Source organism: Buteo buteo, chromosome 18 (assembly GCF_964188355.1).
Source record: "Buteo buteo chromosome 18, bButBut1.hap1.1, whole genome shotgun sequence".
Lineage (NCBI taxonomy): Eukaryota > Metazoa > Chordata > Aves > Accipitriformes > Accipitridae > Buteo > Buteo buteo.
The window spans coordinates 5,901,300-5,928,253 of NC_134188.1; the positions used below are offsets into that span (position 1 = coordinate 5,901,300).

The 26,954-nt window shown below is 38.4% G+C and overlaps 1 protein-coding gene across 4 annotated transcripts in view; it reads right to left on the bottom strand.

Moving 5' to 3' along the window:
- Nucleotides 1-728: 728 nt before the first annotated feature.
- Nucleotides 729-26,954, bottom strand: part of CDK8 (cyclin dependent kinase 8) — an 87,396-nt gene continuing 61,170 nt past the window's right edge. For 2 of the 4 annotated variants that reach the window (XM_075050696.1, XM_075050698.1), the window contains exons 5-13: nucleotides 24,008-24,065; nucleotides 21,086-21,217; nucleotides 18,789-18,932; nucleotides 16,638-16,707; nucleotides 15,520-15,592; nucleotides 8,423-8,520; nucleotides 6,940-7,018; nucleotides 6,662-6,820; nucleotides 729-2,025 (exon numbers count right to left, since the gene is read on the bottom strand). In XM_075050696.1, the coding sequence (XP_074906797.1) occupies nucleotides 1,900-2,025; nucleotides 6,662-6,820; nucleotides 6,940-7,018; nucleotides 8,423-8,520; nucleotides 15,520-15,592; nucleotides 16,638-16,707; nucleotides 18,789-18,932; nucleotides 21,086-21,217; nucleotides 24,008-24,065 (939 nt within the window). In that variant the 3' untranslated portion in view covers nucleotides 729-1,899. The remainder of the gene's footprint in view (nucleotides 2,026-6,661; nucleotides 6,821-6,939; nucleotides 7,019-8,422; nucleotides 8,521-15,519; nucleotides 15,593-16,637; nucleotides 16,708-18,788; nucleotides 18,933-21,085; nucleotides 21,218-24,007; nucleotides 24,066-26,954) is intronic. The other 2 variants (XM_075050697.1, XM_075050699.1) reach the window with 2 other exon arrangements.

Here is a 26,954-nt window from a genome sequence, read left to right on the forward strand (position 1 = left end):
GAGTCTAGAGAGACTAAACAGGCAAGTTCAAGGCCTATATATAAATTATGGAAAGGACAAAAAAAGGCTTTAATCTGAAAAAACAAATCAAAAAAGTTTAAGGCACTCCTATAAACTGCACTCGGGTTTTTTCTTTAGTTTTAAGTCTCTATTCCCCTCAGATAATTTCATCTTCACCTCAAACATGGTTTGCATTTCAGGCTGGCTACCGATTTGGTTATTCTTTTGCCCCCCATCAGCAGCTCAGTGCATCTGAATGGATCATATTAGCTGATACTCACACTCTATGAAGCACTCGCAGAAAAAAATCCTGCATATATTGCATATATTTATGTCATAAAATCATGGAGCGGTATTGGATACCAAGATAAGAATGAGTTACAGAAACCTTAGAACTGTTCAGACAGCAACATCTCTAGATTTTGTAGATGAAAAGGAGCCGTCTGATCTATGAAACGTAGCTAGTAATAAACCCACATTCAGTGTTTCTCCAGCTGATCAGCTACATGTACACAGCAGAGGTAATGACATTTTACTAAGGCACTGTATTTTTTTCTGCTATTTAAAAAAAAAAATATATATCCTTCTCAGCAGTTAATGGAAGCCTGCCCACTTGCAAGAAAAATTCCTGTCAGATACTGTTTCTCAGGACACAACCTGGTGCAGATGTATGACGGGGGAGCGGGGTGATGTCGCTGATAAAAAGGAATACAGGCAAAGGTCATATGCAGATTTATGAAAAATAAATTTATTACATAACACCTTGTTTTAACAATGTTTGATTTTTTTTTTTATTCAGAATACTTGTGTCATTCATGTAAAATAGTTTGATACAGTACATTGTATGTAAGTTTTTCCTCATAAATTCTAAGGCTCTCCTAACACCTTGATCCTCTGCTGTAGGAATGGCACCCCTAAACAACGTGCGAACGTTTAAAAAAAGATAATTAACTGAACAAAATTTTAAATCCACTACACCAAGCTGGTTCTCAAAAATCATGACAAAATATCTGAATGGATGCCGCACCTTTTTAGGAAATATCATTCATGCTTTTTTAATCCCAAAGCATGCTCACAAATCATTAACACCAACAGGAAAAAAAAAAATAAAACACTGTCTATGACAATCATTTTAGTTTGTTTGCTGAACCAAACATGTTTATATCAATGACAACATACTTATTTTACTATCAAATAGCAGCTTTAATACCAGTCAAGTCATAGATTTAAAAACAAAACTAAAAACTTATGTTGGAAATTAATCTTTGGGACATTTGTAATTGCTGGAAAACAATGCAAACGTTTTCATGTTCTTAAAAAAATCTCATCGTAGCAATCGTGTCGGTCATAAAACATTGATCTAGGTGGAAAATGAACCAACCCACAAAAGTCACTAAAAATAAACGTCTATCAAAATTGTCTCAATCGGAGTCACGGTTAGTTTGCTTTTTTGCCATGGTAACATATACTGTATGCTTCAAGTACCAGTTCAAAGATGTTGTGTACTATTGGTCAGATAAAGTTGTTACATCAAGAGAATTCACCACATACGACAACAAAAATGCTTGCCCCTAGCACATTTCACAGCTTCAACTGCTACAGACTGTCACTGAAAAAAAATGCATCGGTCAGTCTGAACCATGTCAAGTAAACTATGGAAGTAGCATATCCACAACACAAACTGTGCTAGCACTTTCTTTTCAAGTCTAACCCCCAAAACAGGTACGATGGGGGAGCCACTACGCCGCTCTGTGGAAGGGGGTGGATCGTGGCGATCGGACAGGTTGGAGGTGCGGTTTTACAGTACATTCTCGTGGCCCAAGCCAGGTTCCAGGCAGGCAGCTGCGCGGCCGGTCCTGCAGCATTAGCAACAGTGCATTGACGTTATTGGGATGCAGCTCAGTACCGATGTGTCTGATGCGAGTACTGTGGCGGCTGTTGGGAGGTAGTTGAATATCCCATGCTGCTCTGTGGCTGTGATGTGCTTGGTCCGGGGTTGGGGTAGGCAGCATGGGGGTTGGAACGCTGCAGAGGGGTAAGAGCAGAGGAAACGCAATCTTTCATAACGGGTACACCGCAAGACAGTTTCACCTACTGATTTATTTCCTCGAGAGGTCCCGAGCACACGCAGTCTTAAAGCAGCTGCACTTCCAGGCTTCTTTTCCCTTACTCCGATTACAGCGGGTGCAGGTATGAATATCAGGAATACCAGATTAGAAAGTGACAGTTACCACCCTTCAGCTATCCATCCTAATTACCTCCTGTGAATCTACACCCATCATAGTCAAACCTCCAGCCAACCCTCTGGATGGCTACAGTACACCTGCATGTTGGACAAGGCTCCCACCACTCACGGCGGTGGTCTTCTCCGCTTGCTCCCTTCCCCTACCAAGAAGGTATGTTGGGGTGGGGCTCCAGACGGTGCATCTGACTGCTGATGGGCCACTCTGCATTATTCTGGAGATTTTCCTATACAAAGGATATGCTTGCCACCCTTTTGCGTGACCTAGGAGTAAAGGCTGACAGCACTGTGATTATTTAGGCTAAAGTGTCATCTAGCAGCAGCCTTACGAATGGAGAGAGAGTTAAAGACAACAGCCACACGCTTCTCAGTGGAAGCAGATATTTCAGGGGGAAATGGCCACAGATTGTTGCTTGGGAAGTTCAGGTTGGACATTGGGGGCGGGGGGGGAATATCACTAGGAGAAGAGTAGAGCACTAGAAGAACTTGCCCAGAGAGGCTGAGAAGTCTCCATCTATGGAGGTTTTTACGAGTCAGCTAAAGAAAGCCATGGCTGACCTGATTTAGCATTAGCAACAGTCCTGTTTCAAGTGGGAGATTGGGCTAGATGGTCTCCGGAGGCCCCTTTCAACCAGCATTTCTACAATTATTTGAGTGGAGCATTCATCATTGCAAGAAGCTCTGAGCAAACCAGCAACTGCCTACTTCAATTTTAATCTAAAAGTTAGTTATTTACACATCATGCATTATAAAGGAAAAAAGGACTGCATGTGAGATTTTCAAGCTAAGCATATGACCAGTAGCTTTTAACATTTAACTGAATTAACACAATTCCAGTACATTACTGGTGCTGGTTTACATTTATGTTAAGCTTTACACGCACACAAATTTTTGCAGTGTTTAGAGACTGCTGTGTAACTTCTGAACTCTCGACCTTGCAAGATGTATTAGGATTTTTAGAAAAAGCTGCTTCTAGTAAAGGTCTGGAAATATCTCTAAGGTGAATATTCCAGGACTAGGGTATTGCTACTGAGACCTGAATACACAAAACTATGGTGCACCAACATCCTGAAAAAGTAAAATATTAAAATAGCTTTACAGATTTTATAAGTCACAACATAAAATAATAAATAACAACTCCATTCTTTCCTGCCATTCAGCATTTAGAATGGAAGCTATCATCAGGATGCCGAGATGATGGCAGAAATGAAAAGGCAAACTCTACTTGTTAACATATGCTCACAGGACTGAGCTAATTCTCTAGGGGCATACAGTGTAAAGGGGAAGAAATGGCTGGACCAGCACTTAATGCCAGCAGCAACGAAGCAGCGCTGCTGAACGGCCCCGTTAACACAGTGACTGAACTTTGGTTACATTTGCCTTCACTCTTGAGAGATGGACTAAGTCACTTGTCAACAGAAGTGTCACAGCTCTGGGTCACCCTACCCTTCTCCACTTAAATATAGGATGTGCTTCAGAGACCAAAAAACCCCTGAATATTCTTTTTGCCCAAGCGTGGCTCCTGTATGTAGGAAACTATCACAAGTTTAACCACTTAAAAACTGACCATTCATGTCAGTTGTAAACACTTCCTGCACCCTGACTTCTAAGACAGTTCTTATTTTAAGACAGAGGCAATTAAAAATCATCAGATTCTTCATGACACCCAGCGCAACAAATGGCTTTTGATCAAGAAAAAATGTAAATATCCAATCCTTTCTAAATACCATTAAGCACCCAGAGGGTTATCACAAGCAAAAGCTCAGAGTAGTGGAATTGCTCCAGTCTGTTTAATCACATTGCCTTTGGAAGTGTCACACTGCAGATTTACACGAGAAGGCAAGGAAGTCTGTGTGCCACGTGTCTACTATTTTTGTGCGTGGCAGAAAAGGATACAAGGTCAACTTGCTTTGCAGAGAGTAATTTGACTTCTGAGTGGATGGAGAAACTGTCTTAGTGTGCCTTGCCCAGAAGATGGCAATCCTTCTTCACAAGCTTTATATGGGGAATTTGAACAAATTAAATGAAGAACAAAGGAACAGGTGTTTGATTAAAACAGAGGGCTGTATTGTAATATTTGTTTGCTGTCTCCTCAAGTTGCAGGATCAGAAGCAAAAAATGCATGGAATTTTTTTCAGGAAGACCTGCTTCTGTTCCAATGCCAGCAAGCTCAGGTCTCCTCCCTTTGATTACCATGTTCTCCAGATAGCTTAATCAGAACAAATCTACCCACTGCCTTCTTGCAAGACTGGGGAGGGGAGACTTTTTTTTGAAAAGCAGGTGGTTTGCCTCCTAGAGAGACAGCAAAAAGATTAGTCAGGAGCAGGCAAGTTACCAATAAGAGCTCCTGAGAAAGCAAGTAGCAGTTATCACTCTCTCAAGGCAAAAGTATTCTGAAATTATGTTTGTTGACAAGGGCTGCCGCCAGCTATAATCCTGGGATGGATGTCAGAGTACAAAAGTTTTGATGAGCATGAGCTGAAAACAAACCAACAACAACTCCTGCCGAGGCAATTTGAGTCTTCTGACTTCTCAACTAGCAAACCTCAGCTCTTGCTCCCAGAAGTGGAAGCTGAAGTTTGTTCAAAATGCCAAGCTGCAGCAGCAAAATGAGGTGAAGGGCATGTAAATAGGGCATGTAAATGGGGCTCCCTGACACAGTACATGCAACCTCTGCATCAATCTCCTTAGATATGCGACTCAACACGAGGGGAAGATTAAGAGTTACAGCTACATTTGCCTTCTTAAAAATACACACACAGAAGTGGCAGAAAGAGCCAGCTAGAAGGCCAAAACAGCGATTGACTGCAGCTTGCCAAATTGAAAGGGATGAAGCTCCTGTAAGAGAGTGCTCTGTGACGCATAATCTAACTAAAAGAAAGATGATGTTTATACTTAAAGGCACCCCACATTGCAGTACCGTAGTTAAGGCTGAACACTGTTTCAAACGGCTCTAAAAATTCACTGTGTTCAAGGAGAATGACTTGAGAACTAGTATGCTATTGATGTCCTGGAATAAGCTGAGCAAAGGCACTCAGGGACTATATGAAGGGTCTCACAATAAGGCTCCTGAAAATGACCTTACTTTATATTTTTCAGTACTTCCAAGTTTTGGCCAATGTTGGAAGTATACAGATTTATATAAGGATGAGGGTAATGCCCCTAGGCAGCCTTTGGGAATATCTGATACTCTCAGGAACAAACTCTGAAATGCAAGATTTCAAAGCCCATTGGTGTTTATGGAGAAACAGTGTCAAACTGTGAAAAGCAAGTTGACAACAGCAGTTTTACTGACACTGTTCTTTAACTCTCCCTAAGTTTTGCATAGCTAAGTAGGTTCCCCATATTAGGGTCTCAGATTTAGATATTAATCTTTAAAGTAACTGAAAACACTGCCAGCAATTTCTGACTTCCCCATCTTTTGATTTCACCCAAGACTCTCTTCCAACTGGCCTTCTGTACTACACATTCCATGTGAACCAGTATGTAATAGTTCCTTCAGGCTAACATTTCTACCAGCATGCCTCCTCTTGAAATCTTCTACTCCCTAGGCTTCCAAAATCTGCCACCTCTCCAACTGCTCCTATGCATATCATTTGAAGTCTTCCTTTCTCCTCTTTTGTAATTTCTTAGCTTGCATTAACTAAAGGTTCTGTCTGTAACCCTCTTCTCCCCAGTCTCCAAGAGTAACCTCATCCAAACCCACAAATTCAGGCATCATTCCCTGTGATGACTCTCAGATATTCTTCTGCTCCAGACAATTCTGATTTCCTAATGTCTGACCACAAGCTCAAACGCAGGAAGACTAGAACAGTTTTCAAGTTTTCCTCAAGCTTTTTTCCTACGCTCCTCCTCATGTTCCTCACTCATTGATTGCTACCACCTCACATGTCTCTTCAGATCTGTAATACTGGTCTTCCCCAACCTGGAATCTCCCTTTGTCTTCAAACAGAGATTATGACAGCATCATGTGAAGTCTTTCTGCTTGTCATCCAAAATACTGCTTTCCCATCCATCTGCCCAACTAAAACTTGTTCAGATTCTTATTTCACAGCTTCTTTACTGCAATATCCTTTGCTTCCTACCATTACAGGCTTCTTCAAATAAGGAATGGTATTTTTAGGTGATACAGAGCGCAGCACAACAGGCTCCTGGCCCACAATCAGCATTTCCTAATATGAAAGTAATAAATTAGTAAGTGTAATAATCTCTGATCCTAATTTCATTACTGCTAACCTAAAGAGCATCAGCATATCAATTTACACGCAAACCAGCAACTAAATACATCTGAGAAAACATCTAAAAGATGCCAAAAATACCAGTTAATACAGTGACATTTACAAAATGACTTTTTTAGCTTAAAGAAACACTGCTGTAAACATGAGAACCAGATACACAATATATGAATAAAACAAATACCTGATAGTCTGAGGTCATAATAAGTCCACCTGAGGTAGTGGTAGGAGGAACAACTCTCACTTTTTTCAGTGGGGGTCCCTGTGTGTGACTGTTGTCTTGGTTCCCTGGATGACCAGTTCCATTAGTATGGTTATTGCCCTGCTGCTGCTGCTGGTTCTTCTCAATTGTTTAAACACAAAAGAAAATTTCAACTCAAAAGCAGTACGTGAAATAACATGAAAACAGGAAATAGTGTGAAAGCCAGTGAAGCGTGATGATACTGTTCTTCCAGTACTTACTTTGTCTCCTTTATCATCTGGTTCTTCTTCTGTTAAAAATTCTCGTTTTGGGTAAGGGATTTGACAACCTGCAAAAACACTGCCCCCCAAAAAAGTCTATTTATCACTGTATTAGAACAGAAGGGTTAGACCTGTAAGATTCACACTTCACCCATGCTAGTTTCAAGTTGCCTGAGCCACAGCCTAATACCTGCAACTAATGAAGAAGTTTTCCCTGTCTTTCTTTCATCATATTCTAAACTTCGTAAACCTATTCACATTTATTTTTAATCTTCAGTTGCCTCTTACACACTCGTTTAAACTCCTAATAGTTTTCATGGTTTCTGGTAACTAGTGACCAAACTGGTGGCTGGAAAGGTACAACACCTGTTAGATACCTGCAAGAGCACAAAGAGCTATCTTAATCCAGCTATCGTGTAATTCACAATCTCAGGACTAACTAAAAATACTCCTGGAAACTCCACTGTCTATTACTAAAAGTACCTGGAACAAAGTTTAAAACTAACTAGAAGTTTCATCTGTCAGTTCATATCTCATGGTCTGCATGAATTTGCTACTGCTAGTGCAAGCTAATATTACCTGCCCTTAATTAGTAGAATGTATTTATAATAAAGTCTCCATACACCTGTTATAATTACTCATTGTGTATTCACACTAAAATGCCAACCTAAAGTTGAGAAAAGCGCCAAACACTGTCCTAAAAGCAGTTCCTGCAAAAGCAAATCATTCACATGACAACATTAAATCACAGAGACAGGTCAGGAGCTGTTATAAATAATTCAGTAGACTTTAGTGAAATAATTTCATTTTTAATTGATTGCTTATAAATATACATACTATATTTTATAAATTCTTCCCTAGATAATGGTAGAGAATCATACACAGGATGTACTAATAGCTTTCCTAAAAAGGTGTACAATCATGCTCTCTGGCTAGTCTTTTGGGAGGGGGGCTTAATTTTTAATGAAATCATTCATTGTCCCTAAATTTTCTTCCTTTTGTAAATCTCCCCGCGGAAACAAAAAAGAGGAGTGTCTACCGAAAATGGATTTAAGTCTTTAAGGATGACAGCACAGAGACACAGAGTTGACTTCCCCCACCCACTGAATTTACAACAAAGGCTAAGACAGAAAAATGTAAACTAATTAGAGAGTGTCATCTGGCATTCTGGAGCAGAGAAGTGGACCTGCGGGCACTTAGCAGTTGTCTACAAAGATCTGTAGCATGCATAATCAACCTGTCAGTGAATAACAAGATTAGTGCTGCGACTAATAGGATCAAAGTTCCATAAAGCAAAGAGATTAATAAGAATGCTACTTAATTTTAAAAACCACAAATGGCATTTTAGTGGTTATAGCTTTCTCTGGTTGTTAGACAGTAAGTATTTAGCTCAATACTCACAAACATATTTATAGCAGAGAGAAAGCATGCATTTCTAAAGCATCTCTGGATGTACTGATAGGTTAATAAACTGACCACTTACTCGGATGTGGGAAGAGGATCTTCTAAGAAATAGGGATCCTGCATAGCCTGTTCTGAGGTAATTCTCTTTATTGGATCCATAGTGAGCAATTTCTGAAGCTGCAAAAAGAAAAGATAAAAAGCACTGCATTACCAAAACTGTTTACAGAAACTTGACTGTATTATTCCTGAAAGACAAGCTGATACAAACGTGTCTGAACTCAAACCCCTGATCATATATGGCATAACCACAATCTTCTCTCTTGTTAAAATAGTAATTTCATTTCCCATCAAAAACCACCTATTTTTACTTGCAAAAGCCCGGGTCACTCAGTTCTAGTCACAAACATTCTAACAAAAACATTTAAAGAGTTTCCACAATGCACCAGCAGCTTTAATCACAGAATCATAAAATAGTTTGGGTTGGAAGGAACCTTTAAAGCCATCTAGTCCAACACCCCCTGCAATGAGCAGGGACATCTTCAACTAGATCAGGTTGCTCAGAGCCCCGTCCAACCTGACCTTGAACGTTTCCAGGGATGGAGCATCGACCACCTCTCTGGGCAAGCTGTGCCAGTGTTTCACCACCATCACCCTAAAACATTTCTTCCTTACATCTAGTCCAAATCTAACCCTCTTTCAGTTTAAAACCACTACTCCTTGTTCTATCATAACAGGCCCTGCTAAAAAGTTTGTCCCCATCTTCCTTATAAGACCCCTTTAAGTACTGGAAGGCTGCTATAAGGTCTCCCTGGAGCCTTCTCTTCTCCAGGCTGAACAATCCCAACTCTCTCAGCCTTTCCTCACAGGAGAGGTGTTCCTTCCCTCTGATCATTTTCAGGGCTCTCCTCTGGACCTGCTCCAACAGGTCCATGTCTTTCCTGTGCCGAGGACCCCAGAGCTGGACGCAGTACTGCAGGTGGGGTCTCACCAGAGCGGAGTAGAGGGGCAGAATCCCTTCCCTCGACCTGCCGGCCATGCTGCTTTTGATGCAGCCCGGGGTACGGTTGGCTTTCTGGGCTACGAGCGCACATTGCCGGGTCACGTCCAGCTTTTCATCCACCAACACCCCCAAGTCCTCCTCTCTTTAATGGTCTGTTCACTTCCCACAAGAAGATGTAACATGCACTTATTTAACCTGGTTTCTTCAACTACACTGCACTTAACAGGAAGCAACATCATATCCATCTAGATTCAAATAATTCTTAGCAATTAATAAACAAAAGTGATTCCATGTACATTTTTGTTCATTATTTAGTATCGTTGCATTAGTACATCTCCACTGTCATCCACGGTATTTTAAAGATGTTATATGAAGTCAGTCACTCCCTCCTTAGAAAATCTTTGTGCTGTAAAAGAATGTAATCACCAACACATTCAAAAAACCCACCTGGCCAGATAACTTTTTATCACCCACTCCAGTGTGTGCTTGTTTATTCTGACAAATATAGACTCTCAGACACACCTGTGTGCCACGTGCTGCTCAGAAGAGCACTTGTGCAAAATCTTGAATTTTAGTTGATTTTTTTGCATGACATGATGCAAAATACCCTAGAGAAGTCTAATAAGCTGCTTCCTCCATAAGCACATCAAGTCTGAGCTCTGGTGCTTTTGCAGTGTAAGACCTCAGCCTTTATCTTTGTAACAACTGATGAATCAGGTATCAACTACATGAAAAAAAAAATCTTTCCAAAATGCCTGTGTTGGTTAAAAACAATTAAAATGACCACAAAGTATAAATATACAGAAGACAAAGCAAAGTATAATGTTTTACAAAATAGTTGAACTCAGTTCAACTAAAAATCCAGCAAAACCTTACCCTTTGAGACAGCATCTCTTACCCTCATTGGGAAGTGTTAACAGAGGGCTAAGAAGCACGCTAGGTATTTGCTGCCCAATGCCCAACTTTAAAAAATGGCATACAAGATGTTTCAGTAACAGATAGCAGAGCAAGAATCCTAAGGTAATACACAAATGAAAATTTAAGAAAATAAGATCGACCTAACCAAAGCAAAGCGAAAAATTTGTATAAAAAGAGTTACAAACATTGCTACTTAGATGGACATGCTGAGAAATGCTTAGGATACATAGCCAGGAACTCCTCTTGAGTAACTTCAAATACCAATAACAGACACGAAGTCTAAATTCAGTGCAACGTTAAAGATTGAAAGGTAATTCTAAAAACCATTTTTACTGTTTGTACTGTTTTTACTCTTCCAATCTCATTTTGCACCTATGTAAAGATTTCAGAAGGTAGCTGGACTTTATACATTTGTCACTGCAGCATCTCAACAGTGATTTTCAATAAAAACCACACGAGAAACATCATGCTGTCTCCATGGGTTTGAAGATTTTTCTCTGTTTTACGAATAGCAGACCAGAATGATTTTATTTAACTCTAACACTGAATTGCAGTGATGCATTCTAAAAGTGTTTCATGTTCAAAAGGTCTGCTGTATGTGCATATACTTCTCCCCATCCACCCAGCAATTTTGTAGAATACAGCTGTGCTGGACAAGCAACATATACGCGCAGAACGAGGAAACCTTCAGATACTACACAGAAGAAGGAAAACAGTGAGTCTTCATGTTTCACCGCAGAACACATTGTCTGAGGCAAACCTACACCATGATGTATTGTCAAAGACAACAATCTTTAAAAGAAATGCTACACTTTCAGCCTATAGCTTTTTTTTTGGTCATGGATCTAACAAGATATGCAGAAACTACATATGCAAATAATATCCAATTTACACTTGCTATTCATGCTTTTCATGGGATTAAATTCACCTTTTTATAAAGATTCAGTGTCACAATCTATGTCTGAACTGGTCATCTCCTTTCACTAGCTATTAAGTGAGCAGACACAACCACAATGCAGACCTCCATGCTGCAGACAGTTGAAGTTAGGGAAGTACATTTTCTCTTCTCAGCCTTCAGCTTTAATGGCATGGTTAAGAACATAATAAATATGTATTACCACCATCAATCCAGTTTTGTTTTTCACATTGTCAACGAGGACTCACAATAAGTTATTTCAGCTCTCTGAGTCTGCATGTAGTCTTTGTAGAATATTAGTTTGAACAGAACAATTCCCATTCTCTCAAACAGCTCAAAAAGCAATTCCAGGAGCCAGAAAAGGGGAAGGCAAAAAATGAGAAAGAATTGCCAACATGCTGAAAAACATCACAATCAAAAAACGTTGCAAAATTCTGGAATCATTTCTCGCAATTCAGTTATAAAGCTGTCCATCACATGCTGACAAGATGTGAGCAAACTTGGTCATAATCAGCAACAGAAAACAGAAACCATGAGAAAAGTTTAATGATTGTGCAACCATTATCACACAGGGGATCAAAACTCCTATTTTGCCCCCTTGTTCAGGTGCCAGTGCAGAAGTGAATCTTCCACCTATTATTACAAGTATTTTCTACCTTAAAAACTGTTCAATTAAAAGATCACCTGGCCGAATGACATAATAAAAATGCAGTAAACTATGTATCGGCAATGAATGGGACAATCGCTGCAGTTGATACGGACCACGGTAACCAAATGAAAGATGACGCATCACTCAACCAGGAGCAGCAGCCATGTACCCATTTTCTAGGGCATAAACAAATAAAGGGGGTGGGGGGGAATAATCAGGGAAGTGAAGTGGAAAAAATGTAAGCTGCAAAAGCAGGAAGGAGCCAAAGTTGTCTCATGTAACACATCAGTTCCATGTGTGAAAAAGGACCACGTGCATGAATGTCAGTAAAGAGGGAAAAAGTCTGGTTAATTCAAGTTGGGAAATCAAAACATTTCATTTTTGGCAATAACAACAAACTCTGGATTTACTAGTCCTGGAATTATTAATTCTGGCATATTTTACAACAGTAGATGTAGACAGTTTATCTGTTCTCATGCAGAGAGTAAAAGGGCTGTGAAACAGATTGTGGAAAAGTAAGATCTTGGAGTATCTCTGGAAGAACTGGTATGAAGAGATTCACTGAACTTGTTCAGGCTGTGGTGGAGAGACCTAAGGCATTCACCTGCAGTTCAGCCTACCCTCAAACTGAATGCAAACCTAAGGCACCTTCCAATTTTGACAGCCTCTGAACAGAGTTTTAAGATGTTACTTTGGAAAGACCAGGGTTTTTAAATGGGATCTGATTTTCAGTGAATTGCCCTGACAGACTGCAGTGGGTAGAAAACTGAGAGGATCCTATTAGGGCTAATTAGCAATAAACTTCACAGTACTTCCCTCACAATCTGTATATATGGGAGGTACAAAAGAATAAGGCTATGTCTATACTACTAAATACCCTGCTTTTTAGCTTGCATGACACTGACACCATCCAAATTGCATGAAGTGCTGTCTCTCGCTACCAGTTTAGTTGAGGGGAAGGTGGGTAGAGGTTCAAACTGGAGCTAGTGGGAGAGGTAGCAGTTGAGCAGAGTGTTCAATCAGGACTCCATGCTCACTCACCTCCTGGTCCTCTTGTCTGGTACTAACAGGTATGACCAAGGATGGAGGGGTAGTGGCCTGGAAAAGGACCGTTCCTTCATTTTGCATTTTAATGTAACCACTGCTTTTTGGTATAAACACAAACATGCTGAACAGAAATGCTCAATACATTCAAACAGTTATCACCCTGTTGTGATACCGCAGGGAGAAAACGCTGTAGTAAGTGTTTTAAGCTATTCTCATGTGATTATTTTGTGTCTAATTTTGTTGTTCTATTGAAAACAATTTCTAAAATTTGCGAGACTGGGCACTCGCACCTTGTAAGAGAAACTAGTTCATTCAGAGTAGGTCTTTTTATGGACTGCCAAGATGTACAGCAAAGCCTGACCTACTCACTTCTACCTGAGCTTGGTGTTGAGCCAGCAGACCGGAGAGTGGTGAGAAAGCAATAGTTGGGGAATCAAGGGAGGGGAAAAGCACTTACGTTACTTGAAGATGAAGTCACTGGCCATGTTATACAGGTTATTGCATGGAAAAGGTTTTTACCTCAGGTTGCCTAGGTATGATATGAAAATCTAATGCAACTGATTTTAATAGGCAGAACTGACTGAATTTTCTCAGCTGTTCACCAGTAGTCATAATTAGCTACTGTCAGATTTTGGTACAGCAACATAAGCTTAATTTTGAGAGCTTTAGACTCCAAATATGTCACAAGTCAAATTTGTAGGTGACAAGCAGCACGTTTGTTCTCAAAGAAGGTAGAGTTAGAAAGGTAAGTACTGATGCACGCAGTTGCATAATTTTACAGAACACTGGCCTAGAGTGGCTGATGAGAAAGAAATTCACTCAATTTGCTTTACTTAAGAGTCAAAGGATTAGTTTTTATATCCAAACCCCATTCCATGCAAAACATCATATTCAACAGATACTTCATGTTCATTGTTTTTTGCTTGTTGAATTACTTAACATAATCTTCAGAAATACTATTTAGGCTTTGATAGGAATATGAGATATTCTCTACTTGCTATGTCAAATATATCTTTTTTTTAGAGTGTGTATTCTCATACTAAAACATTAGAACATCATGGTAAATACTAAAAATGCATTTATGAAGCTCTGTTATAAATAGCTACGTGGTAAAAACTGGGTTAATTATGAGCAAAATGGGATGGACTGTTTTGCCTGTGCATAACAGGCACTTCAGTTCTTCATATATCAACACAAACTATTTATGCAATACGTACAAATACACAGACTGCTCAGCAGCTTCCAGTTATGCTTGGATACAAAAATCCATAAAAAAAACATCAAAAGCCTCTACCATAGAAGACTAGTTTCCTTGCTTGAGTAAACACCTCTAGTATTTCACCAACTTTTAACTTTGGAGAACAGAGACACATCACAGTAAATTGATGCATAATGGTACAACTACCAGGTAATGTCTCACAATGATTACTTGATTCAGCTGGTTATACTTTTGGTTTTAATCTGAACCTTGAATATACATTCTATTTTAGACCAGCTGCAGTATAACTCATCTGCTTGGAAACCCCCATTCAAACTTGCTCATGTAGTATGCCAGAAGAAGAATATTGCCTCAGAGCTGCTGTGACTGAAAGATAAATTCCAAAATTTATATGGAGGAAAAACTACTGAACAGAAAAAAGACGGCTGCTTAAAAACCCTTGGGTCTGATCATCAGAGAAGGTACAGCTTCCAGTGACTTGAACAAAAGCCACATGGTCCTCAGACACCCAGGCCTCAACCACCTTCCCTTTTCTTCAATTTATTCCTCTCCTCTCCAAGATCAAAAAGCTTCCTGTATTCTTCCCTCACTTCTGCCCCCCCCGCCTCCCCCAATAATATATCTACCTTATAATTCTAGCCTGAAAACATTTCATCTGGGTTGGAAACATGAAGATAGGGAAAATGTCCATTCAGAGAGACTAGATATACTTAAATTTCTTCTTCTCTGTGTATATATTTTATTTTAGAGACTTGAATGTTCTTTAAAACACAGAAGAAATGGCCTAATATAGTAATTTCTGAAACAACATAACGCAGGCACTTCCAGGGCTAAACAAGTATATAATTTTAACTGGAGTCTTCATAAAAATACTTACACATTCTAGAGAGAAAATCATTGTTGTAAGAGTATTAGGATGTTTTCATAAGAAAGCTACGAAGGATTAGTGCACCAGAAGACATACTAAAATTTTCTCAACTACATGTTAAGTCTCAATTTTTTTAAGTCTGTAAGATGTAAGCTTAATAATGAATATGTAAAAAATTAGGCATTTAGGAATTTTTTAAAAAATAAAAAATAGGCTATTTAAAGTATGCAAAGCAGCAAAATGGCTAAGAGTTGCAGCAACACTGCAAATATAATTACAAACTAAACATGACTTAAAGACTGAAAACTTCTGATATACCTGATACAGAACCTAATCCAGTGAATGACACACAGAATCATTTTATCAACGTGAGAAGATAAAGTGGTTTTGCAAATCTCAGACTGCAGAATATCAGTTATTCCTAACTTTATTTATAAAATACAGTATAATATTTATAAGATAAACTTAGTCACAGAATACTTGACACTAGCTCAACTCTCAGCTTGAACATCTGGAACTTATATGAGGGTTTTGGTTTTTCATGCGTGCAGGAACTTACCAAGTGAAATGCCTTACTATCTGGTTTAACTTTATGTTTTTCCATATATTTGATAAGGCTGCAGTTGGTATACCTAGAAAAGGAAAAAAATGTGACATTTCTAATATGCAAATCACTGATACTGCAAAGCTTTCTTAGTAGTCACAAAACTTATTAATAAGAACAGTTTAGTCTCCTGCTAATCCACTAGGCAGGGCAAAACCACAACTACCAACATCAGAGATTGCTTAAAAATCAGACAGTACAGAAATGCATTTCTTTCCCTCACATGCTTGTAAAAACACATCACATCCACACAGAAAGAACACTTTAAACCCACATGCAAACAGCGAACTATCGTGTGGATTTAAACTGCCTTTTAGCAGTTTTACTACTATACAGTTTCATTCTGTCTATTTCTAAAGCCAGTAAACATGGAGATAAATACTAAGCCCATCTTAACACTCTCCTACAATGTATAGGTTGCTACAAGAACATCCATAAATTCACTTTTTTGAAGAGGAGCTCAGAAATAAGGTTTCTAAATGGTTACAATAGCATGGCAGGTGCAAGAAATGTATGTAACAGTACAGCTGCAAATCCCTCAGCATGGAAACAAGGCAACAGGGTAGGGTCTTAGGTGCAGGTATTAGACTTTGGCAATGTGACAGCAAAACTGAGAGGTATTCTTTTCTTTAGTCTTCATAAGCTACCCTAGATACCAAACCTGACAATTATACCCACTGTTTGCTGGAAACAGTATAAGGTCACCAGATCCCTTTTATGCAGCTATCACAGGAAAGTCGTTTCCAGTACCTCCAATTTGGAAACAGCTGTGACAAACTGTGCTTAGCAATCTTCAGAGCTGTGTGGGGTCTTACTGGCATCACGCATTTCACACCTGCCACCTTCCCATTTACAGTGTCTCTGGCTACTCTTCTGATTCACGCCACCTTGACAGGCCAAGTTCACCACTAAGAAACTACTTTATTTTTCTCTTTTCACAATCTAAGTCATAACCATTTCATAGTCCTTGTTTGGCATCTACATAGAAAACAACCTGAGTTACAAGAAATTTAGGGTAGAAGGGAGAAGTAAAACAGGCTTTCTTAGGAAAGCTCAACTCAAAGCAGACTTACGTGTTTCTCCGGAAATCTTTCATTAAAGTTGAATGTTCAGGCATCTTTTTTATGTCTTCCCAATCTTTATCTGCAAAATCAATATTTATTAATACTTTTTTTTTTCCTTGCCCCCCCCAAGTAAAACAAAGCCTTTCCAAGTATTTCCATAGCCTTGATTTGTTTTTGGTTTGTTTTTTTTTTTTTTAGTCTGCTTCTCTAACCTTGCAGTTACTTATTTCTTTGTACTACTTGGCTCATAGTCCTTCGTCACCTCTTCACAATATGAACACCTAAGAAGTTCCAGTTCAGGCTGATTAACTCAAGAGCTTTAAAAAAACCAGTTGCCAGCTACAGTGAAGATCACCATATGCCCAAAAGACAACATAGAAGAAAAACATGTCAGCCATTGCGCTTACAACCTTCAGGACTGTTACTTAATTTATTCAGGCACAGTCATGATCTTGGGACAGGAGTACACAAGACTCTCACAAATGTTCCTTCTAAGGGACTTCCCATTCTGACAGCACTGTCTTTAGTTACAGGAAAATGCCCAGGGGTACTGTGCAAATTTCTGCTGTCTCCATGTAAAGGAAATACTGTTAGCCAACAAAAGGTTAAGAAAAAGTAATATTTGCACACTCAAATTAAAGAATATTTCATCTCAACTTGTTTGTGTAGACAAAGCCTGAAACAGACTTAAAAATAAAACAAACAAAAAAATCACTACCAGCACCTAGCCTCAAATGTATTACACTCTAACTCCTGAAAAGCCTCTGTGGGGAAGTAGTTTGATTCAAGTCAAACGTTTACTAAGACTTATCACAACTGCAGAACACTGGGAGCTTAAAAAATATTAAGTGAATAAATAAATCAGAGACTAATTATTATTTATTTAAATAAAAGATTCTCCTCTTTCCCTATTCCAAAGACATGTGAAACTGTTTCAAATATGGCAAATGTCAATTAAAAAGCACAACATTTGCTGCAATTACATGAAAAACAATATTACTTGGTAAGAACCAAAGACCTTCAAAATCAAATGCAGACCATTAGAAAGGATTATTTAAACCAATCAGAAAACAATAATGAGAATATCATCTATTTCTGTAAGCTACACAAAGACAACGTAAAACCCAAATTAATTAAGAAAAACATAAGAAAAGGGTAAAATTCTAGACTAAAAGCAGAATAGGACAGTATTGCTTAAAGAAGCAAAATTAAGGGGGATTTTCAAGAAAACAAAAGTACTTCATGTGCAAAGGCAACACTTCCAGGAATCTCATACAGCAGTATAGAAACAATGAAGGACATTGCTTCAGGACAAAAAAAAAAAAAAGTCAAAGGGAAAAATAAGAGCAAATTTAATAACAACATTCTAGAACCACACAAACATAAGAGTCCACAAAATTCATGTGATAGGAAGAAGAAAGTCCACCAGAACAGTAAAGAAGAAGATTATTAACAGTGAATGGGCAACAGCAGGGAACACAAGCAGTGAGGAGAAAGATGACCAAAAAGTAAAAATAAGGCCCCTGTTATTCTGACATCTGCGATTGTGTGACCAGTAGAAGACAAAGCATTAACTGAAAGATGCAAGACAGCCTGTAGAAAAACAAGATATGACCAACACTGAGGGGAAAACGCAACAAGTGATATCCACATTGTAATTTGTTTTGGTTCATGCAACCTGTTCTTTGTTCTGGTTTGGAATAAAGAAATTTTCTCCATATCACAAACTTTCTACCAGGGAAAAAAGTAAAATACCCTCCCCTACTTCCAAATGCTATGTTTAATTTAGGATGAGTTAAACATCTGCATAATATTCACTAAATGTATAGATTTTTGCTTGGTTTCATCCAATCATCAGTCCCTTTCCAAATCTATAATCAGTACTGAAGAAATGCAGAAATATTTCTTCTGATTTTTAATCATCTACCATTAAACATGATATTTTAAAATTGTAAAACATTGGTACATGTATGCACAAAGATAGTCCTATCATTAATAATAGGAAAATTATCTAGTATGACCACTAGATTCTAGATTTAATGAAATAAAGACTGTGTTTGAACAGGTTTGTTGCTTTGATCAGCTGCCACCTTCATATGCGAAGAAAGCAATACAGATATCTTTCTTTGAACAGCAGTGTTAAAAAAATACAGTATGTACCTGCAGGAAATCCCATTACATTGAATATTCTGTCCAGCTGGTCATGGTGATAAGGATTACTAGTTTTGATATCTTCTTGTCGACAATGGAATATTGGCTCTGATGTTAGCAGCTCTGCAAATATACACCCTATGGCCCAAATATCTTTAAAAAAGGAGAACAGAAATTAAAAAATCAAATGGATCTTTCCAAAAGCATCTTAGTGAGGTAAAATGTTATTTTTTAGCTTATCAGAGATAAGGTACCTGCATTGAGTATTTCAAGTTTCTATTGTGGAAGTGGAACACTTCCTTGACTTTTCCTTTTAGCTACGGATAGAGGTACACAACTCAGTAACTACAGTGGAGCTGAGAGAGTATCAAACAGGTTTTTGTGTGGTTTTTAAAGTGTAGTTACCATTTATTGCTGTAAAAAAGTAATTTGATTAAGAAGAAAACCAAAGGAAACTATTTGGGTAACCGTCCACACATAAAATACAAATGAAGAAAAGCCAACCAACATCTTGCCCGTTCACTGCCATGCTGTCCCCACCAAGAAACGTCCCCTCTCTGATCACCCACTGGGTTTCATAAGTATTAAACAACCCTAAAAGTACAAGCTGAAAAGCACTGATAGTGGAATAAGATAAATGTTATCTACAAAATCTTGTAGAAAGAGAGTAACAAGAAAATTGCTCCATGCCCACGTAATCTCACCCCTTTTCTTGATCAACCTTCATTAAAAAAAACCAAACCAAAACAAAAAAAACCCAAACACCAACCCCCTTTAACTGTTGTGTCCCAATCTGCAAAATCAGATAGCCTGCATTTTCCCAGTTGTTTTCCTGATTTTTTTCCAGCATATACAAATGAAATTTTTAACTTACATAAAGTAATGCTACACTGAACCTTGAATGAACAAGAAAAGGTCATGAACAAGGACAAAAGCAAATGATGCAGAGAGCATAACCCCATTACTCAGTGTTTGTATACAGTCAGTTTTTATCTATGCTGAAAAAAAATTACGTACTAAAGGCTATGACCATCCATGCAGTTTCACATGCTGCAAGCAGAGGAAAATGTCAGTAAAGTGAAAGAACATGCAAATACAACAAAAAAAAGCAGTTTAAAGGAACGTATAAAGAAACATATTTAATCTATAAAAGAAATATAGTATTAACAGAAAGGTAAATGAAAATACGTTTAAGCCATAAACATTAGAATTTCTGACAAAAACACTGACACGATCTTAAAAAAAATAATGGCCAAGGTCTGAGGAAAGAATTTCAGGTTACAGAAACAACACCATGTACGCTGACATACAACCTCCACGTTTGTGCAGAGGAAGCGGAGTATTTCAGGGGACTTTATTCCCCCAGAAACGGTTGCCAGGCTTTAACATACCTTTTAAACCAGCCAGCAAGAGGAAGAACTTCCCAGTCCTCTTCCCTACAGTCTCTCTCCCTTCCATGGCAAAGCTGTTCACATCCACTAAAGGTGAACCTCCCTTGAAGCCTGCTACCGGGCTATTCCCCCTGTCCTACGGGCACAGCCCACACCGGCTCCTCCTTACCCCGAAACAGCACGAGCAGAGACTGGCAGAGCAAAGTCAACCGTGCCATGCCAAAGCTGTTAAAATTCAGACTGGTAAGTATGAATTAAGTGGTGAGGAGGATGTAGCATTAAGCTGATGTAGCCAATGCCATCCTCGCAGCATCCGCGTTCTGAGGTTTGGGTTGTTCTGGCTATGCCTGATGCAGCATCAAAGCCCAGCCTGTTGCATGACTCTGACCACATCTCACTACTTCCAGCAATTCCTGTTCACAATTGTGCTTTGAAAAAGACATAGAGAGAGGCTAAAATGCAGCTTATTTTTACAGTTTAGTTTCAGTGCAGCCAATATATTCTCCATTCTGTACATTCCTTATTTCACATATTTATTAGATTACGTAAAAACATCCACAACAAAATTAATGCAATGTGCCTCATCATCATAATATGGATTCTACTAATAGTTCGAAGATCCATCCATATTTTTTATTGCCTCTAACAGCATTTATAAAAGTCTTGTGTGAAAGCCATATAAATTTACATTGCATCCCAGGGCATTTGGAGCCAAGACCCAGAAATATTTCATTCCTATATGTAGCCAGAGACCACAGTGAACTAAACAATTTGTCAAAGTTTAATATTTCTTCAAGAAAGCAGTAACATACCTTTAACTCACCTACTGTCCTTTGTACTATTTATCAATGCTTCAATATTTGGGCATACTTTACATAAAGAACAAAACAGTAAGTTTTCATCCAATTTACTTACCAATAGCTTTGGTATAATGCCTTGCTCCCAGAAGCAACTCTGGAGCTCGATACCAGAACGTTACAACTACTGGATCCAAGTCTGCTAAAGGCTTCAGAGGTGAATTAAATAATCGGGCAAAGCCCATGTCAGCTGCAAAATTCAAAGAGAGATGCTTTAAAATTTGACGAAAACTACCAATTTTTTCTTTTCTTTTTTAAAACAGAGTTTACTTGTTAGCGCTACCATCACTGCTAAATAAAATGCAAACGCAGACTGTAGCAGATATAAATTCTGTGAGCATATTTTCTTAAAGCTTTTGTAGAAGTTACTGGATGTCATCACCTATAAAGTATATCATTATAAATCATTACTAACATGAGCCATTTAGAACAAAGAATTAACCATTGTTCTGAAAAAGCGCATCAACTCACTTCTCAGGACACTGGTAAATCCTGACTCATTATACCTGATAGTCTCCGGTAAAATATTCCGTTATTACAGGATGGTCTTTCAACAAGCAGCATTTTAAATGTGAGCAAAATGCAGGTTCTGCAAAGGTTAGAATGATTTATAATACATACGTGCACATCACAAAAGCTCCCTCCTCATGAAGTTAGCTGTAGCAAGATTTCCTTCACACAAAACCAGCAACTAGGCCTACAGCATCTGCCTCCCTGCTAATTTTCTGTCAAGACGTATTTCCAGTATCGAGATACCAGTACTAAATACCATTTAGGCTATGATTTTAAAATGCTGTTTGGGGGCATTATATCATTAAAAACTGCTTTTTAAAATTGGTAGTATACAACTGCCTAGAAAACTGTCTGAACTACCAAATGTAAGTGATACAGGAAAAAATGGGCAGAGACTAAAATATGCACCTTCTCCCACCAAATCGCTTTCCCGACCCACCACTCCCCAAATCCCAAGACAGAGAGACTCTGTGGTGCAGGGATATACACATGCTGAGAAAGACTCGAATGAAATGAGATGAGCAGCAATTCTGAGGGAAAAGGACCTACATGCTATAGCTCACTGGTTGAGGGAAAACTGCAGTGTAAATATAGGTCTCTAACTTGACTACACAACCCTTAATTTTTTTTTTCATATGCATTCCTATTTATGATTGTTTTAAGGCATTTAAAAAGAGAAACATTTTACAGTTTTCTACATTAAAATATCGATTACTCAAGATATGATCAAGTTGCTAGTAACTATGAAAAATAAGGAAAATTGTTGGCAGAAAGTGAATTTATGACTCAAAATGACACAAAAAGCCTATAAAAATTATTTTAAGTTAAATGCCAGTTATGTATTTTTTAGAAAAATTAGTTACACTGGAAAAGTGGAAGCCCTTGGTAGGGGTATAACTTCTGCATTCTTTTCCTGCTGTGGTAATATCTTAAGAAAATAATAATAATAAAAAGAAATCTACATTTTGATAACACACTTAGAAATCCAGGGTCCCCCTCCCTCTTCCACCGCTGGGAATGGATGGCTCAGAGGACTGGTGGTCCGATACAGAATCTTTCACCTGTCCATTAACAGAGTCTGACTAAATTTAGTTGTGTTCTAAGTTATTCCCAAATTAATTCAAAACTATAAATTAAGAAATAAATGGGTGGTCTATGTGCAATTACTAGCAAGTAGTTGTATACAGCAAATATCACCACCACAGTTGAAAGTGAACATGCCCAGAGGATGACCTACATTCTCAATTTTGGAAGCAACTGCTCCATGAAGAATAAGGTAATAGGAAGAAATTTTCCCTTCCGCTGTCCATGCTGTACCTGTTTTGTACGGAGAAGACCTCAATCTCTACTGTCAACCTTAAACCTCGGAAGGGCGTTAAAAACTTTCAGGGTAGGACCTGCAGAAGTGTTCAGCCCTGGCCCATCTGCTCCTTAGATTTCAAAGGGCGAGGGAAGGACTAGAGCAGGACTAAACACTCCAAGAGAATCCTACCCTGAATCATTATACTAGTGATTAACAATATAGTTCAGATAAACAAAACAATAAGAGTACAGAGCAACAATGCAGAAGAATAATCTCATAAAAGAAAGCCAGAGGGAAGTGAAAAAGATGAATTAGCTTTAAAAAAACCCTTCCAAATGGGGCTGCATTACCATAACAAATATAAGTAGGCTGTGCACTAGCAGTCTGCTACCAAAGCACTGCCACCACACTAATGCACAGCCTGGTAGAGCTTATTTCTGTTAGACTACAGTTAATTTTTATTTATTTATTTACTTTAATTTAAAACAATTGAAGTTCTACAAATTATCCTCTCACTGTGAACAGTAACTCCCACCAGAATATATTACAATAGTGGGGAAAGTGTTGGGTCCTTCCTACCCTGGTACACCCCAGTTTGAGCATTTAGCGGTAGTTCTCACTAAGCATTTTGGCTGGATTACTGCGTTTTCTGGACTTTTAGGATCCCTTGCGTTTATTTCCAAGGGACCTGTCTACCCTTTCAAGAATATTTTGTAGGCTAAACGCCACCTTTGATTCCATTATAAAATTTAAAGTTTGTAGTAATGAGTAGTTCCCTATTTAGATTTTTATAAGCAGCAGCAAGATAATGTCATGGCATTACAGGGGTAAATGGAGGACATTTTAAAATCCCCTTTCTCCTCCTTTCCCCCTAGCTAGCTGTCATCTTCATCCCCATATCAAAATCCCCCACCCCACACAAACACCCACTTAAACAAAATATAACGACATTTTCCACTTTTTATTGATGAGGCTACAGCATTTCATCGTCAGAACTGGTGCATGGGGCTAATATCAAGAAGCCAGTCACTCAGAAAACAGCATTTAGGCAATGTGCCCAGGCACATACTAGTATTACAGTGACTACTTTAGGTGGTACAACTGCACCTTCAGAACATTCTAGCTTAAATGCTACACTGGGACTTATCAAAGATATAAACATACCAATTTTTACTCTTCCTCGCTCAGGACCTTCACCCATAACTAAAATATTAGCAGGTTTCTGTGGAAAAAAAAATAAATATACAATACATATACCACGATAAACCTAAACATTAGTCTCTGAAAAGTTAGTTAAGCTTTGTTTTGCCAGTTTTAAACCAACTTTGATAAAAACGACAAGTTTCTCTGTCACAGTAAAGCTGTGCAAGGACCCAGACACAGGCTCTCCCTGACCGCATCTTCCTCACATTTCTTTTCGGTGTTTCTGTGCTCCAGCACCATGCTCCCTAACTGACGCTCCGGTGTCTGTCCTCAACCCGCATGAGCTGGCAGTTGCCGAGCCGCCGAGATTCCTACCGAAATTGCCCTAGGTCCCTTTGGTGGGAGGCAGTCCCATGGCTGCCCACCACCTGCACCCCCGGCACAGGGACGGGAAGCCAACTCTGCAACACGTTTTGCCCAGGGTCATCAGGCGCATTTGCAGACACATTTGACATACAGAATACCCGAGTGAGACACAGATTTAACATTACCATACCACTTTATATCAGAGAGAAAAGCCATCTAAATTATTCCTATTTACAAGTGTATATCAATTCAGACAGTTGCAAAACTGGAAAGCATTGCCTTTATATTATTTTTCTCTCCGTCTTCCCTTTCCTTCTTTTACTAGGGAGGCAAGTTAAAGAACCGAGCTAGAGGTCAGCTGGTTAGAAACATTACCACTCACTTCTTAATCCTATATTTTCTGCTGTCCTGTTTCCCACAGTCCAGTCTCGGCATCTGCAGTCAGAAGATTCCTCAAATGCTAACACTGTTTATATAAGTCAAATCTGCAGTGCTTATTTTGAGGTAAAAAAAATCAGGAAACTCACAACTAAAGATGAAAATGTATGCTAGACTAGTTTTGAACTGGAGTGATTTAGATACCCATTCATACTGTAAATCCTGGACAAAACAAGGGCTCCTATTCAGTTGTGAACTGTAAGAATTATAATACGGCTGAGTTACAGCTTTTGCTTTGCTTTCTCAGTTAAATTGATCTGAAGAAAAAAGTATCCCAGCAAGATAGTTTAGGCTACCTAAAAGTCAATATAATAAATTTTAATATCTTAGTGTGATTTACCAAGCATATATTCTAGGAAATTCTCAAGTCTTCCTGAAACTATCAGGCTCTGGTGTAAATGCATTCAAAGAGACAAAAGACCACAATTTGATATCTTGAGATCTAGAAGTAATTCATATTGTGTAAAACAAGGTGCAAAAATTAATAATCCACAAAAAATTTCCTTGAGAAACTTAATTCCTACTGCTTATGAAAGGCTCCAACATGGATTTCTGAAACTGTACAATACACGTACAGAATATTTAAAAAAAATTTGAGGTGTTGCATCTCTTCTCTGAGAGCAGGTTAAAGACGGAAGAAAATGTTATAGCTTGACCGTGACCAAAAAGGGAAGATATATCCCATTATCTTTCCAACAGCAATAACAACAGATCCAACTTGTGCTGCATTAGCTCAGACATATGCAGAAGAACTTGTGTCCCACACCACCACCATCCCTTTTTGGTTTTTATTAGTAAGTCATACACTCCAGGTAAATACTGCTTCAACAGAAAAAAATGCAGTATGTGGGCACACAGCTCACAAAGCATTCAATTTTGATTGTTTCTAGAAAAGTCCTAGAAATAAACAAGCAGCATAAATCTTTAAATTCAGAGTTAATGTAGAAGTTTAAAGCAATTCAAACTGCTAGATAAGAAAACACATAATTTCACCACATCAACCATTCTATTGCTATGTTGTGACTCAGAGAAAACATGCATATCTTTTACAAAAGCTGCTTCAGTATGTCTGAGGTGTTAATAAGCTACATGCCTAATTAATATTTTTTGAGTACAGTTAATGATACATTACACAGGCACTAAAATTTTTCAGATAAATAATACATTGACCTAAAGTATAATTTCCTCCCCCTGCATTTTCACAGGTTGATAATACTCTAAAAAAATGCTTGTAACATCCTCATGATGTTTTTACCTTAAGATATTTTACTATTTGGATTTTGATAGGGATAAGGAGCCATATTCACACAAAGACTCCATTATGCCAGATGATTAATCAGCACAGCACTGGGTAACAATTCCTGCCCCAAAGATCTTCTACCCTAAGTTCAAGGTAGGTGAGAAGAGAAAGCACAAAGAGGTAAGACAATACTGGTTAGCAACAGCTTGATTCACACTCTGATTTTTTTTTCCTCTCAGGATTTACAGAAAAAGTTTAAAAATACAGACAATTTAGAAATCCGTGTAGGAGTCTTCTAAAGCCGCAAAATGAGAAAAACCTCAGTCGATCTGGAATAACCATTCACAGCAGTTCACCTCTTCCTAGAGTCAAAGGCCCTTCACTGAAACAGCTCTGTTTGAAACAGAAGATTCTTACTACAGACAAAAAGACTTATATAGTCGCATCACTGTAAAGATACAACATCACAGTTACAGACTAAAAAATTTAAATTTAAAATCAGAGGTCTTATTCTGAAGGTTCCCATTCCTAAAATCATTGCATTAGTAGCCTGGAACAACATTGTTAGTTGAAAGAATTTTCGAAATGACAATTCATGAGTATTTGAATTCAATAGGGAAACATCTACCAGAAAACAGTACAGGGACAGTATTGGCGTTCCTAAAATATAAGCATTTTGAGGACTCCCTGAAAAACATTTAAGTCCACTTACAAAATTCAAAATGTGGGTCAGGGATTCTTGTTAGATATCTTTGACTCAAGTCCACCATCTGGAGAAAAAAAAAACTCCCCAGATTTGTCTCTTTGGACAACTCATTACACATTAGAAATTTATTTGCAAAGAAAAACAAGCCATCATTAGAAACAGAAGGGAGAAATCTGGACAAACTTCAGTTTGATTTGTTAAATTTCAGTTTAATTATC